This window comes from Siphateles boraxobius, unplaced genomic scaffold (genome assembly GCF_051911475.1).
Source record: "Siphateles boraxobius isolate OS27281-9 unplaced genomic scaffold, OSU_SipBor_1 41, whole genome shotgun sequence".
NCBI lineage: Eukaryota > Metazoa > Chordata > Actinopteri > Cypriniformes > Leuciscidae > Siphateles > Siphateles boraxobius.
Window position 1 is genome coordinate 10,222,585 of NW_027509042.1, and position 16,338 is coordinate 10,238,922.

A 16,338-nucleotide genomic window follows, 5' to 3' on the forward strand; every position below is an offset into this window, starting at 1 on the left:
TGGGTTAAGACTGCACTGGTGGCTATATTTGTATTTTGTCCAAATACGAATGTAGTGTTATGGGTGGGCGATCAAGTTTCACATTTTTATTAAATGGAGCCCATTATATCTCAAGAGTAACTGCCACACAATTTTTAAAACTTTCTGCTCTTTGCCAGTATGAGATCACCTTTCCAGTGGAAAGAATTACCTTAAGACCCATAAAGCCTACTTTAAATCAAATCTCATGTTACATTTAGACAAACAGAGGACGAGTATCAGACTAAAGAGATCCTGATCCACTGATCTCAATAAAGTGTCATTCTGTTTGATGTTTTAAATAGAAAATGCTATCTGTTTGAAGTCAGATGTATATGAATGTACAATGATTTATACATAAAACACAAGTAAATCTTGAAAGTGAATAAAAGGCCATTCAGACATTCTCCCAGCACTTTTAGTGTGGAAAGGCACAGCTATTAGCACACAATGACTCAAGTTGGCCTGTTGACATCAAGGATTTTGTCACCACCTTGGACTTTGTTTCATCCCCAGGAGAGGTCTGAGGAGCCTCAGCTGTTCTTAGAAAGGCATGGTCATTTGGCATCCTCGCTGGTTTCTTGAAGGGTTCGAAGTATGATTTCTTTGTAACGTGTTAAATTTGTAAGGCTCCTGCAACCTTATACCAGTGACATTTGATGTCTTCTCCACAACGAGGTGGATGACTTGTTATTGTCAGATATTATCCTACATATATGTACAAAATATTCATAAGAAGGATTTACAAGTATCTAGGGATACGGTTATTCATTTGCTCTCCTTATTTATATCTTCTGAATTCTTTGAAAAAAGTTGTAACAATGTAACAAAAGTAACAATTTATTACCACTCCAGACCCATAATTCCAAATTAATCCATTTCTATGCATAACAATACCAGTAATGACAGGTAATTCATAACAGTTACCATAAGAGTCACATTTAAACTCTGGAAAGGGCCTAAAAAAGCTCCCCTCAGTACTGTACTAGACAATAACAGTTTGAAGAGATAAAACCATCTAGGAACTTCTCATTTCAAGAGACAAAAATAATACAGTGATGCTGCTGAAGGGGACAAATGGAAGTGGGCAAACAGGACTCATGACCAAAAATGAAATGCTGAAATCTGGTGACAGGACACTCGCACCCAAGTATAAAAGAGGGCTTTCCCAACTCCTCCCAGGGCTCACAACTACACATCTAAGGTGAGTGTCTGAACGCTAAGTCACAAAGCAGCTCTGCTTTTCCTTTTTTACTTACTTTTTAGTGATATTTTAGGCTTTTTGTTACATTTTATAACATTGTGCTCCTATACTAATTTTAAGACTGGACTACTTATTTTAAATTTTGGGCAAGCTATAAAGTTTCAACCGACAAAAAATTATTTGTTTTTCTTAACAATACACAGAGGTGGTGAATTACAACATCAACATCAAATCCTAAGAGTTAGAGCAAGACAAAGGTAAACATGGCACCATCTTTTAAAAGAACTGTAACTACTAAACATTATGAGAAATTGATATTTCTTATGTTCCTTGTGAAAATTCATGCTTAACTTAAACTTCTTTTTGTAACAGATGAGATTTAGTTTTTCTCAACCACATTACCTAAATATGAAGTTATGTTAGTCTACATGATTCTATACTGTAGAAATCTTGAGAATCGGGTGACAAGATAATCAACCAAGTACATGAAGTACTGGGTTATTTCACACTTAAGTCTAATGTTAAAGGGTGATGCCACACATGTATAAATATAAATGTTCTTTACGATTGCTAACTTGCATGACAAATAATTGGTTGTTTTTCTGTAAGACGCCAACATGAGTGGAGATCCAGAAATGGAGAGTTTCGGCCCTGCGGCCGTTTACCTTCGCAAGCCGGAGAAGGAACGACTGGAAGCTCAAAATAAGCCATTTGATGCCAAAACTGCCTTTTTTGTTGCTGAACCCAAGGAGATGTACCTCAAAGGGGTCCTCAAGAGTCGAGAGGGTGGCAAAGCAACGGTGCAAACTCTGTGTAACAAAGTGGGTATAGGAGATATTCAGATCGAATTTGTCAAATAATTTTGAAAGGCATCTGCATTATAACATTTCATAAGTCACATGACTCTCCCTCCAGACCATCACAGTGAAGGAGGATGAAATTTATCCAATGAATCCCCCCAAGTTTGATAAGATCGAGGACATGGCTATGATGACCCACCTCAATGAACCCACTGTGCTGTACAACCTCAAAGAGCGTTATGCAGCATGGATGATCTACGTAAGTAATCAAAAATCTTTAGTGTTAATCTGCTTCAAACACATTGTACAGTTTTACTTGTAAATCAATGCAATGTTTATATCTAGTAAGTAAAAGAACATTACTGTCTTGCAGACCTACTCTGGGTTGTTCTGTGTCACTGTGAACCCCTACAAGTGGCTCCCAGTGTACGATTCTGTAGTCGTGTCAGCCTACAGGGGCAAAAAAAGAATTGAAGCCCCACCTCACATCTTCTCCATCTCTGACAATGCCTATCAGTTCATGCTCACTGGTATGAAAAATAATGTTTATTATTTTGAATGCAGCTGAGGTATATTGGCTAAGATTGTAAAAAGATCTTAAATATGCTATTTTGAATGTAATAAATGGCTTTCTACATTTTTGTAGATCGTGAGAACCAATCTATCTTGATTACGTAAGTATTTTCATCACAAACTGAACATTGGTATTGTGTGATAAAAATGCTGAAACATATTATATATATTTTATTTACTATTACGATATATATTTATACAGAATATTAGATTATAATATATTGTATCATATTTTCAGTGGAGAATCTGGTGCAGGAAAGACTGTCAACACCAAACGTGTCATCCAGTACTTTGCGACAATCGCTGTATCTGGACAAAAGAAGGTAGAGCCTGGAAAAATGCAGGTATATATTGTTTTTGTTTGCCAAAATGATAATAAGGATGGAGCAAATCCGTAGAACACTTATTTGACTGGTATGTCTGCCACATTCTGTACACATCAGGGGTCGCTGGAGGATCAAATCATTGCAGCCAACCCCTTGCTGGAAGCCTATGGAAATGCCAAGACTGTGAGGAATGACAACTCTTCCCGCTTTGTGAGTTCTGAGTCAACTACATCGCTCCACTGTGTGTTTTAATTTTGAAACAATTTTTTTTATTTTTTTTATTTGTTTGAAAATCTTCAGGGTAAATTCATCCGAATTCATTTTGGCTCAACTGGAAAACTGGCCTCAGCTGATATTGAAACTTGTGAGTCCTTCATTCTTATAAATTAAAACTGACTGATATTACAGACATTTATTTTATCCTTTGAATAATCATGCTACTCATCCGTAGATCTGCTGGAAAAGTCCAGGGTAACTTACCAGTTGTCTGCTGAGAGAAGCTACCACATCTTCTACCAGCTCTGCACTGGTCATAAGCCAGAACTGCTGGGTAAAAAACTGGACATAATGTTACATTATGGATACATTAGGATCATATTTTTCAATATATAATAAGAATTTAATACAGTTTTTCCAAAGACTGCAAGAACAGATATTGTGATATTTTTTTGCAGTATAAAGACCTTTTTTTAAATTTATAATCCTCCTGCAGAGGCTCTTCTGATCACCACTAACCCATACGACTATCCCATGATCAGTCATGGTCAGATTACAGTCAAGAGCATCGATGATGTGGAAGAGTTCGTTGCAACTGATGTAAGAGGAAGTCAAATGTTTGAGCACTTAACATTTTATGCATAATCATATGAATGTATACTTAGTTTATCACCGATACACTTTGTTAAATATGTTATATACACATTTGATTGTTTTTGACTTGCAGACATCCATTGATATTCTGGGCTTCACGGCTGAGGAGAAAATGGGCATCTACAAGCTGACAGGAGCTGTGATGCATCATGGGAACATGAAGTTCAAGCAGAAGCAGAGGGAGGAGCAGGCCGAGCCTGATGGAAATGAGGGTGTGATTTCAATTTAATTAATCTATAGAAACATCCATATATTGCAACAATTTGGACAAATATAAGTAATTTTCTTGAAATATTTCTTCCAGTGGCTGATAAAATCGCTTACCTCATGGGACTGAACTCTGCTGACATGCTGAAAGCTTTGTGTTATCCCAGAGTGAAGGTCGGGAATGAATATGTGACCAAAGGTCAAACTGTTCCTCAGGTATTTGCATTTAAAAATGCATCATTTATGTATGCTACATCAATAAAGTTTTATGAATAAAAATGAAATGGTATACAACAGAATTCTTTTTTCAAATTAGGTGAATAATTCAGCCATGGCTCTGTGCAAATCAGTCTATGAGAAAATGTTCTTGTGGATGGTTGTGCGAATCAATGAGATGCTGGACACCAGGCAGGCTAGACAGTTCTTCATCGGAGTGCTTGACATTGCTGGGTTTGAAATCTTTGATGTAAGTTAATAAAATAAAATAAAAAAGTATCTGATGCTTTAGGTTTTGCTTCTTGGTTCGGGTGCTGAATTTATATTAATTACAGTATAACAGCCTGGAGCAGCTGTGCATTAATTTCACCAATGAGAAACTGCAACAGTTTTTCAACCACCACATGTTTGTGCTGGAACAAGAGGAATACAAGAAAGAAGGTATTGAGTGGGAGTTCATTGACTTCGGTATGGATTTGGCCGCCTGCATTGAGCTTATTGAGAAGGTAAAAAAATTCACTTTTAGGACATATAGTGCTTTCTGTTTTTATAACATAACATTCTAAGGTTTGAACTCTTGTCTTTTCTCAAAGAAATGTGCTTTTCTTACAGCCAATGGGTATTTTCTCCATCCTTGAGGAGGAGTGTATGTTCCCCAAAGCAACAGACATGACCTTCAAGAACAAGCTGCATGACCAGCATCTTGGTAAAACTCAATCCTTCCAGAAGCCAAAACCGGCCAAAGGCAAAGCTGAGGCCCACTTCTCCTTGGTGCACTATGCTGGAACTGTGGATTACAACATCACAGGCTGGCTGGATAAAAACAAGGACCCTCTAAATGACTCTGTGGTTCAGTTGTACCAGAAGTCTTCAATGAAACTGTTGGCTCATCTTTATGCTGCTCATGCTTCAGCTGAAGGTCTGCAAAACAAAAGCACACATTTATAATTGAAATTTTAGGATGAAAAAGAAAAACAAAGAGTTTTGTTAAGAAATAAACTCTTTTTTTGATTCTGTACATGGTATTGTTTACCAGAGAATACTCTACAATATTGCTTTATCAACAGCTGAATCTGGTGGCAAAAAGGGTGGCAAAAAGAAGGGCGGCTCCTTCCAGACTGTGTCTGCTTTGTTCCGGGTAAAGATATGGTTCCATTTTACACTTTGCATCAAAGGTGTACTGGATGATAGCTTATCTGTTTATTCTTTAACCAACAGGAGAACTTGGGCAAACTGATGACCAACCTGAGAAGCACTCATCCTCATTTTGTGCGTTGCTTGATTCCAAATGAGTCAAAGACTCCAGGTCAATATTTTTTTGCACATCCATGTTAGGATACTGAAAAGCATGTGAAATATTTAATGATGTGACTCTATGTTAAAATAAACATGAACAACTACTTCTCTTAAAACCTATGTTTTTAACTGTTTTTATTTTTTAGGTCTTATGGAGAACTTTCTGGTGATTCACCAGTTGCGCTGTAATGGTGTACTGGAAGGAATCAGAATCTGCAGAAAGGGTTTTCCAAGCAGAATCCTCTATGGTGACTTTAAGCAGAGGTATTTCATTATGTACATGAGGGGCAGTTGTGGGCTAATGGTTAGCGAATCCGACTGGTAATCCAAAGGTTGCTGGTTAGATTCCCTAATCGCTAATCACTCCCCGGGCACCACAGCATAATGGCTGACCACTGCTCCTAATGGGTGGGTCACGGTTTGCAGTGTGTGTGTTCATTACTCACTGCTCCTAATGTGTGTGCACTAACTTAAATTGGTTAAATATAGAGGACAAATGCTGAGTATGGGTTATCATACTTGGCCTTCACATGTCACTACTATGTACATGTGTTTTGAATAATATATTAATTGTCTTTTGACAAATAAAACATGCTAATGAATATTATGGCTCATTTACTATTTAAAATACTTTAATACTATTTGTCAATTTATGTGCACGGAAAGTGTTCTCATGCAAAACGCACAACACCTTGTGCTAATGTTTGTGAATCTGGATTATTCTAAATGTGGAGCATGTTCCCACAACTATTAATTTGCACAAAACAAGTCATCTTACTCTCACACAAATACATTACGTACAGATATTACGTAAAAATACATGTGTACACAATATTGAATGAGATCGGTGTCCTCTCTTAGTACTTCGTGTAATGTATCATCCAGGTGCAAATTTCAGTTCAACATCATTCTGAAACTGCATTATTGCATTAATTCAAGGTTTAAAAAAAATTACATTTTGAATGTCTTTTCTTTAGATACAAAGTACTGAATGCTAGTGTCATCCCAGAGGGTCAGTTCATTGACAATAAGAAGGCTTCAGAGAAGCTTCTTGGCTCTATTGATGTGGATCATACCCAATACAAGTTTGGACACACCAAGGTACACACTATCAAAGCACCTGACTTATTATGTAAATATTAAATAATAGTGCATAATTGCTTTATCAATTACTTGCGATAGGTGTTCTTTAAAGCTGGTTTGCTTGGAACCCTTGAGGAGATGCGAGATGAAAAACTTGTTATCCTTGTGACTATGACTCAAGCACTTTGCAGGGGATATGTTATGAGAAAAGAGTTTGTCAAAATGATGGAGAGAAGGTATGTTTTTGCATTCAAATTATTCGGTAGGGGGTAACACTTCATATTCACACAGAGGATCTGACCATTTCTTCTGATTATACAGAGAGTCCATCTACAGCATCCAGTACAACATCCGCTCATTCATGAATGTGAAACACTGGCCATGGATGAAGCTGTATTTTAAGATCAAGCCTCTCCTGAAGAGTGCAGAAACTGAGAAGGAAATGGCAGCCATGAAAGAGAATTTTGAAAAAATGAAGGAGGATCTAGCAAAGGCACTTGCCAAGAAGAAGGAGCTGGAGGAAAAAATGGTTTCTCTGTTGCAGGAGAAAAATGACCTGCAGTTACAAGTGGCATCTGTGAGTTTTTCAGCAGATTCCTGAAAAGATCACAAATAAGCAATTCATCTTCATAAAATAATACATACACAATTTAAAACAAAAATAACAACAAATGATTTTCTAATCAACAGGAAACAGAAAACCTTTCTGATGCTGAAGAGAGATGTGAAGGACTCATCAAAAGCAAGATCCAGCTTGAGGCGAAACTTAAAGAGACAACTGAAAGATTAGAGGATGAGGAAGAAATCAATGCTGAACTGACAGCCAAGAAGAGAAAACTAGAGGACGAGTGCTCTGAGCTGAAGAAAGACATTGATGATTTAGAGCTTACCTTGGCCAAAGTAGAGAAGGAGAAACATGCCACTGAAAACAAGGTTAATATCTTGAGAAAAAGGTTCTGGTAATCTTGATCTTTTACTCAGGTTGCAGTCATTCAAATAAATTTGTCTCCTAGGTTAAAAACCTTACTGAAGAAATGACATCTCAAGATGAGATTATTGTCAAGCTGACTAAGGAGAAGAAAGCCCTCCAAGAGGCACATCAACAGACTCTTGATGATCTTCAGGCAGAGGAGGACAAAGTCAATACTCTGACGAAAGCCAAAGCAAAGCTTGAGCAGCAAGTCGATGACGTGAGTTTGAAATGTAACAGATTAGTGCAACTAGTCCTCACATGTCTAGTAACTGTTACAACAAGAAGCAGAAATCATAAAACATGGAAGTAATACTTTGGTTAAAAAAACACCTAATCTTTCACATCTGCGAACAGCTTGAAGGTTCTCTAGAGCAGGAGAAGAAACTCCGTATGGACCTTGAGAGAGCCAAGAGAAAGCTTGAGGGTGATTTCAAACTTTCCCAGGAATCCATAATGGATCTGGAGAATGACAAGCAACAACTAGAAGAAAAGCTGAAAAAGTGAGGAACTAATAGCATTTTGTTATCCTATACAATTTGAGATAATAATCCAGATCCCTTGTTCACTTTCAGAATAACTATAACTCATAAAACATTTCTTTTTTTCTTTTTTTTTAAAAAACAGGAAGGACTTTGAGTCAAGTCAATTTCTGAGCAGGATTGAAGATGAGCAATCTCTTGGTGTTCAGCACCAGAAGAAGATAAAAGAACTTCAGGTCACTTAAAAAAAAGTGCTATCGTTTTTTTAAACTTTTAAAAATTGTATTAAATGTAACATTAACTGTAACTCATCAACGTTTTGCTACCACAGGCACGCATTGAGGAGCTGGAGGAAGAAATCGAGGCAGAACGTGCCGCTCGTGCTAAGGTTGAGAAGCAGCGATCGGATCTCTCCAGGGAACTTGAGGACATCAGCGAGAGGCTTGAAGAAGCAGGTGGCGCCACTTCTGTCCAGATTGAGATGAACAAGAAACGTGAGGCTGAGTTCCAGAAACTACGTCGTGATCTGGAGGAGTCCACCTTGCAGCATGAAGCAACGGCTGCGGCACTCCGCAAGAAGCAGGCTGACACTGTGGCAGAGCTGGGAGAGCAGATCGACAACCTCCAGCGTGTGAAACAGAAGCTAGAAAAAGAGAAAAGTGAGCTTAAAATGGAGATTGATGACTTGTCAAGCAGTATGGAGGCTGTTGCCAAATCAAAGGCAAGTATTAACATATTTATGGTCAATTGTACATGAAACACAGTATTGTGTGTAAAAACAAATCCATCAAAAAAATCTTTGTGTTTGGCAGACAATTCTTGAAAAGATGTGTCGTACACTGGAAGATCAGTTGAGCGAATTTAAGACAAAGCATGATGAACATGTACGCCACATCAATGATCTAGGCGCTCAAAAGGCAAGACTTCAAACTGAAAATGGTAAGTAGTTTTGTTTACAGAAGGGATAATATTACATTCTCTTTAAACACCTATCCAACATTGCAGTTATTGTTGAGACAATCATCTTTATTGACCATCATCATTAAATCATTTCTAGGTGAAATGGGACGTCATTTAGAGGAGAAAGAGTCTTTAGTTTCTCAGCTGACTCGAAGTAAACAGGCTTACACTCAGCAGATTGAAGAGCTGAAGAGGCAAATTGAAGAAGAAGTGAAGGTGAGGAATTAGCATTTTCTTAATGAATGAACTTATGTTCTGAACCTCCTGAATAACTCAGGAACATTTTTATTGTTTAAAAGGCCAAAAATGCCCTGGCACATGCTGTCCAATCTTCCCGTCATGACTGTGATCTGCTCAGAGAGCAGTACGAAGAAGAACAGGAGGCTAAATCTGAGCTTCAGCGCAGCTTGTCAAAGGCCAACAGTGACGTGGCTCAGTGGAGAACCAAATATGAGACTGATGCCATTCAGCGTACTGAAGAGCTTGAGGAAGCAAAGTAATTGAAATCCTCTGTTTAAATGTTCTCACAACTTGAAATAAAGTAGTAGCAATGACAAATATTTCATTTTTTCCCCCTAGGAAAAAGCTTGCTCAGCGTTTGCAGGATGCTGAAGAGTCCATTGAGGCAATGAATGCCAAATGTGCCTCTTTGGAAAAGACCAAGCAACGACTGCAAAATGAAGTTGAGGATCTCATGATTGATGTGGAGAGAGCTAATGCTTTGGCTGCCAACCTTGACAAGAAACAAAGGAACTTTGATAAGGTAAAGCAACATTATTTAAATTACATATAATATTTTTGTGAAGCACCTCACCATAGGTTTCTAATGTTAAATTTTTATGTGATAAAGGTCCTGGCAGAATGGAAGCAGAAGCATGAGGAGAGTCAGGCAGAGCTGGAAGGATCCCTGAAGGAAGCTCGTTCTCTTAGCACAGAACTTTTCAAAATGAAGAATTCTTATGAGGAGGCTTTGGACCAGCTGGAGACTCTAAAGAGGGAAAACAAGAACCTTCAGCGTACGTACAATGGTTTACTGCAGAATTGTCAGTGAAATTTTCTTTTGCTTGTTAGATCTTCTCCAGAATAGTAAGTTTCAACACTTTGTTAATCATGTGTCCCTTCGTGTATACAGAGGAGATCTCAGATTTAACTGAGCAGCTTGGTGAAACTGGAAAAACTATTCATGAGCTGGAAAAAGGAAAGAAAACCGCTGAAATTGAAAAATCTGAAATCCAGGTCGCTCTTGAAGAAGCTGAGGTAACACATGGGGCTTGAAGTTTTTTACTCTTCCATTATCTCCACTGTTCTAGCAAACAATACCCTAAAAACAATCTAAATTTTCAGGCGACCCTAGAGCATGAAGAATCCAAGATTCTTCGTGTTCAGCTTGAGCTGAACCAAGTTAAAGGAGAAATTGATCGGAAATTGGCTGAAAAGGATGAAGAGATTGAACAGATCAAGCGAAACAGCCAGAGAATCATTGATTCCATGCAGAGCACTCTGGAAGCTGAAGTCAGAAGCCGAAATGATGCCCTGAGAATCAAGAAGAAGATGGAAGGAGACCTCAATGAAATGGAGATTCAGCTGAGCCATGCAAATCGCCAGGCTGCTGAAGCTCAGAAACAGCTCAGGAACGTCCAGGGACAACTCAAGGTTTGTTCCAATAAAGAAGGTGTATTTTTTATCTGACTAATTAGATCAGAAGATCTAAATGCCTCTTATTTGCTTCAGGATGCTCAGCTCCATCTTGATGATGCTCTGAGGGTTCAAGAGGACATGAGAGAGCAGGTTGCCATGGTAGAGCGCAGGAACACCCTGATGCAGGCTGAGATTGAGGAGCTGAGAGTTGCTCTGGAGCAGACCGAGAGAGGCCGCAAAGTGGCCGAGCAGGAACTGGTGGATGCCAGTGAGCGAGTGACTCTCTTACACTCCCAAGTAAGAAGAATGATTTGTTTTAGGAAATATTTGAAGGAATAACTCCTAAACAATCTCATTTTAAAAAAAAAACATTTTCTTCAGAATACCAGTCTTATCAACACCAAAAAGAAGCTGGAAGCAGATCTTGTTCAGATTCAAGGTGAGATGGAAGATGTGGTCCAGGAAGCACGAAATGCTGAAGAGAAGGCAAAGAAAGCAATAACTGATGTAAGTGAAAAATGTTCATTGATGAGTTAGCAATGTTTGCTACTATTTGCAGGATAGGTATCTACTAAGTTGCACATATTGTGCATTCTATAACCTTCCGTTGACTACTAATTATTAACATATTCTTATTAACCAAAGTAACCGAGTACAAAATGATTCCAGGCTGCCATGATGGCAGAGGAGCTGAAGAAAGAGCAGGACACGAGTGCTCATCTTGAAAGGATGAAGAAGAATCTGGAGGTTACAGTCAAAGACCTGCAACACCGTCTGGATGAGGCTGAGAGTCTGGCCATGAAGGGTGGAAAGAAGCAGCTCCAGAAACTGGAGGCCAGAGTATGTGGTTATACATTACACACAGTACATTCACTTACTTTATCACAAGCATAAAGTCAAGAATAATGTTAGTTAATCTCTTTTTCAGGTTCGTGAGCTGGAGGGCGAAGTTGAGGCGGAACAGAGACGCAGTGCTGATGCTATTAAAGGAGTCCGCAAATACGAAAGACGAGTGAAGGAACTGACTTATCAGGTACTTATCAAACAAATATATGTATATAGGTATGGTAAATTATCAAATTAAGATACTTTCTACATTTTTTTTTTATCTTACTCAGAATGAAGAAGATAAGAAAAATATTATCAGACTGCAAGACCTTGTGGACAAACTTCAACTGAAAGTCAAGGCCTACAAGAGACAGAGTGAAGATGCTGTGAGTGATTTTAGACTTTGATGAGTGATATGCTATTTAATCTGCACCAAAATATTCTGGATATGATGAAGCTAAAAAAGTGTCGTTTCATTGACAGGAGGAACAGGCCAACACTCACCTGACCAGATTCAGGAAGGTGCAGCATGAGCTGGAGGAGGCTCAAGAGAGAGCTGACATTGCTGAGTCTCAGGTCAACAAGCTGAGAACTAAAAGCCGTGAACTAGGGAGGGTAAATATCACACTTTTATTGGTTTCATTATTTGTGCACATGCATTTTGGTATTCAGGGCCGGCCCGTGGCATAGGCGGAATAGGCAAATGCTAGGGGCGCCACTCAATAGGGGCGCCAAAATGAGTGAACGAGTGCATTTTTTTTATATATTTTTTTTTACTAATACTATTTTAAAAACATCAATTAAAAATACTACAAAATAAAGCAAAAAAACTCCACAAAAACTAAGTCCCCCGACTCCGGTCAAGCGCATCAATCTTCCCCCACCCAGCGCCCTCGCTGCATCCAATGTAGACAGCATTGCTTTCGTTTGAGGGCACTTAACACACTCAAGCACCCCGTAGAAACGGGCCTGGCAGCTCGAGCCAGGTCTAGACATGGTGAAAGTTACCTGATTGTGACGGATGGCCAAATTTACATGACATATTTTAAATTAGCATTATAGTCTGCAATAGACACAGTGCCAAACGGAAGAGAAGAGGATAAAAGGGGATAAAGACAGAGGTAATGTAATGAATGAACAGTTTATCTAATTGCATAGTAGTAAGATATATAATTTAATGGCAGTTATTTTTACCTTAAACTTTATGCTAACAGTTGTTCTGAGTTCTCCAGAGGCCCCAGAAAGTGTGATTTGTAACAATCACGTCAGTTTTTTTTGACGCATTCACTATCACTTTTATTAATTAATGTTTTAGTCTACAGTTGTGCAGTTTTGAAGGGGATATATGGCATTTTTTAGATTTATTTGCCAAAATTATTAATGATATTTATATAGGCTACAGGTTTATTAAAAGTAGCAACGTTTTATGTAAAATTAACATTAAAGAAGACATTTCGCAGTTTCTTTCATGGTGAAAACATGAAACGTGCCATAGTTTAGTGGAAGATTGCTGCCATCAACTGCAAAACAAACACTTTTGCTAGCGCTCAATGAATAGTTTGTGCATGAATGACATTTGGACGATGACATCACTGTTTTATCCAGAGCGGCTATATATACTGAACAAAATTATAAACGCAACAAAACTGTAAAGCTGTAAATCTGCTTTAAAATAATCTATATTGTAAAAAGCACTATAAAAATAAATGGGACTTGACTTGAATGCTAGATGTAATGCTCTTGCTATTTGTGTTTAGGCTGTAATGTGTGTGTATATATATATATATATATATATAAATAAATAATAAACATAAATAATCATGAACACAATGACAGGGTGAAATGGGCTGTGATGCATGGGGCACCAGGTAAAATCTTGCCTAGGGCTGCAAATTGGCCAGGGCCGGCCCTGTTGGTATTCCTAAACTTCATTATTTGTGCATAAGCATTGTATACAAAATCTATCGTTTGTTTATGCAAATATATGTTCTATATGTTTCCAGGGAAAAGAAGCTGAGGAATGAACCCTCTGAGAAAGACAGCTAAAGAAACAAGAATTCATATGAAATTATTTGTAAAATGCCCACAAGAACCAGTAAATAATAAAACATCGTATTATCTGATATGTCTTTGTGTTTTTTGTGTGTTTTAAATATATGGTTACATTTGTGACTATGTTGTTTTAAACATTTTCATGACTAAAAAAACCCTAATTGTAAAAATTACAATTTGTGAGGCAGCGTTTCTGGTTCTACATGATTCCAATAAAATGTGCTTTTGAGGAAGTGCAGATCAACCTGGGAACGTGATTGGACACATCCCAACTTTATGCTAAATGGAAAGATCTATTGAAAGACATATAGACTCACAGAAAACCCTAGTAAAAAACAGTGGTTTGAAGTTGAACCTGCTTTTAATAAATAAAACTGCACAGCTACGCTTATGACAGCTGTCTAGCATTAGCATCCAGCAAATGAAGCACACAATCATCAAGCCACATTAATAGAACTCTCAGAAGAACTGTAGCCTCCCAAATTAAGACAGAAACACGACTTCATAGGAAATAAGCAGTAATTCATGTTTTTTTAACCTATTGTATTCAAGCTCTCCACTAAATACGAGATGATGTTTTTGGCCACCAGGGGTTGCTATGCGCTACTAATCGCTTTAGCTGTAGCTGCAGTAGCCTACAACTGCTTCCGTCTGTTCTGTTATTGTGAGAAATTGTGTCATTACATTGTCAGACATCCCAGCATGATGCTGAACATTGCTGTTCATTAAATATTTTAATCAAAAAGACGTTTCTCATTACAATAAGGTTTTCAATTTTCAAAGAGTAGTTGTTGATTCAAGACCCATGAACGATTATCCAAGTTCAGTTTGTGAACCTGTTCAACAACTAACTACTCACTGAAAATTGAAAATCTCATTGAAATGAGAAACGTTTTTTTATATTTGGATTCGACTCCAAAGAACGGCTCATTCACGAATCGAACGTTGGTAGAGTTGGGCATGAGCAACATAGGCATACACATATATTCCTCATTTGGAGTGGGCAAGTTGACCGTGTCTGCAACATAGACTGCAACCGTAGTTAGGAGTTAGACGCATATGATTATTATGATCTATGGATATCAATATATGAAATATACTTCAGCAGACGATTTTGCTAAGCTAACACAATACAACAAGAGAAAGGTGTCAGCTGACACATTATTAAAAAGTTACCATCGTAAAAGTAAAAACATTAAAGGGTAACTAAACCCTAAACCAACTTTTTTTAGTTAATGATCTGTAAGAATGGGGCTTTATTAGTACTCTTCATTGATTCGAGTAACTTTTTTGACATTTGTGTATAAAGTGTCATAATTCTACAATATCAACCTTTTTCCTGGTTAGCGAATTTACCCATGATTCATAGCGGGTTTGATTCATAGGGTTTTCCTTTTCCGGTTCGAAGCTTTATGAAGATTAAGCGCTGCTTGCTCAGAACGCCCGCAGTGATGTGCTGGTTAGAAAATATGTGAAATAAGTAGGGCTGGCCCTGCCCGTGCACGACTGAAGTTGGGTTGGAAGTTATGTATACTATATGGGAGAGAATGCTAAACCATAATGAGCGTTTTCGTAATATATTGCCTATTCTGCATCTCAACGCACACATAAGCTTGCCACAAAAAACCCGGCAAAAGTAATGATTATGCATTAAACATTTGAATTGTTTATTAATAACTAGTGTTTTCTGTAAGTGTCGACTGCAAAGATAAATTTGATGATGCTGACTCGCCATCTTCGCAGTAGTGAACGCTTCTTTAGAGAGAAATGCACACTTCATACCAATTAACCTATATATACATAAGCCGAGAGCAGCCCATTTCTGCTCGTTTTTAATTATTTTGTTTAAAAGTACACATTTCAAGCTTTCTATAGATATACTTATCATGTATGTGAGGCAAGTAACTTATACGCTGAGTTTAGTTGATTAATAAGACGCGCTGTAGTTCACGCGCCCGCGCCTCCTTGTCCTGTATATCTACTATTTGCTTCTTATTTATTATTCCAGGCAATTTGTTGATAAAACATTGATAAAAATGAAGATACCATTTATACTAAACGAAATTCACTTTAAAGAAAGGCTTTCTACAAAACAAAACTTGATAAGTGGTCAAAATCATGTCTGAGCCATTCCAAATGTTTTCCGATATATTGGGCATCTTATGATCATATCTGACTCATCTTATGCGGTTCCCTTTTCATATAATCAACATAGATGAAATAATTTTTTTAAAAACATTATATTGTGAAACTTAAATATAAAACGTATGTTTAGTTTTTTTTGTTTAACTTATATTTAAGCATCACACTGCTCCGCTTTGCTCATGTGCTCTGGTGTGTAGCCTATAGCCTTTACATGCATGTGTGCGTGATGTGATGGAGGGGTGCGATTCTCGAATATTAATTGCATAATACCCAGCGATCTTCGAATATTATTTTTGCTTGAAATGCCCATCCCTACTGGTAACGTATTACACCTTTTTCGTTGGATGCTTCAGTTTTAGCGCAGCTAACCAAAAACGTCTACTCTCTGGTATTGAATGTAGCTGATACGAACCGGACATAGGCATTCTCTCCTTTGTTATCTTATGCTCAAAGCACCCAGTTTCTAAAAAGTTTTTTTTATCTTTTTTGAATTGTTAAAACAACCAACAACAGCACATGTAGAGCCTGAACTCATTCTCTCACTGCTTATACAGTACGAACCGGAAGTAGGCAACCGGAGTCGTCGTCATGGCGGCGCCCATTGTTTAGAGCAGTATAAGGTGGATATGGTGTAAAAACGTCTGTGTGCTGCCCTCTTCAGGTTGAACGG

At 37.9% G+C, this 16,338-nt stretch overlaps 1 protein-coding gene across 3 annotated transcripts; it reads left to right on the forward strand.

The window, feature by feature from the left end:
• Window positions 1-987: 987 nt before the first annotated feature.
• Window positions 988-13,594, forward strand: LOC143706408 (myosin heavy chain, fast skeletal muscle-like). Of its 3 annotated transcripts, XM_077198279.1 has the most exons (41): window positions 988-1,222; window positions 1,426-1,479; window positions 1,832-2,043; window positions 2,138-2,281; window positions 2,396-2,552; window positions 2,669-2,696; window positions 2,834-2,939; window positions 3,039-3,131; window positions 3,222-3,285; window positions 3,373-3,471; window positions 3,634-3,737; window positions 3,865-4,003; window positions 4,096-4,214; window positions 4,315-4,464; window positions 4,550-4,720; window positions 4,827-5,133; window positions 5,282-5,352; window positions 5,433-5,520; window positions 5,657-5,774; window positions 6,488-6,611; window positions 6,693-6,829; window positions 6,915-7,170; window positions 7,284-7,526; window positions 7,607-7,783; window positions 7,921-8,066; window positions 8,191-8,281; window positions 8,377-8,766; window positions 8,858-8,984; window positions 9,103-9,221; window positions 9,305-9,501; window positions 9,585-9,768; window positions 9,856-10,021; window positions 10,138-10,262; window positions 10,350-10,658; window positions 10,737-10,940; window positions 11,025-11,150; window positions 11,313-11,483; window positions 11,572-11,676; window positions 11,762-11,857; window positions 11,955-12,086; window positions 13,475-13,594. In XM_077198279.1, the coding sequence occupies exons 3-41, from the start codon at window positions 1,840-1,842 to the stop codon at window positions 13,493-13,495; spliced, it is 5,808 nt and encodes a 1,935-aa protein (XP_077054394.1). In that variant the 5' UTR covers window positions 988-1,222; window positions 1,426-1,479; window positions 1,832-1,839; the 3' UTR covers window positions 13,496-13,594. The 3 variants fall into 3 exon arrangements, with proteins under 3 accessions (XP_077054394.1, XP_077054396.1, XP_077054397.1); XM_077198281.1 differs by lacking the exon at window positions 1,426-1,479 and having other exon boundaries at window positions 1,079-1,222; XM_077198282.1 differs by lacking the exon at window positions 2,669-2,696 and having other exon boundaries at window positions 1,142-1,222; window positions 2,806-2,939.
• The last annotated feature ends 2,744 nt before the right edge of the window (window positions 13,595-16,338 follow it).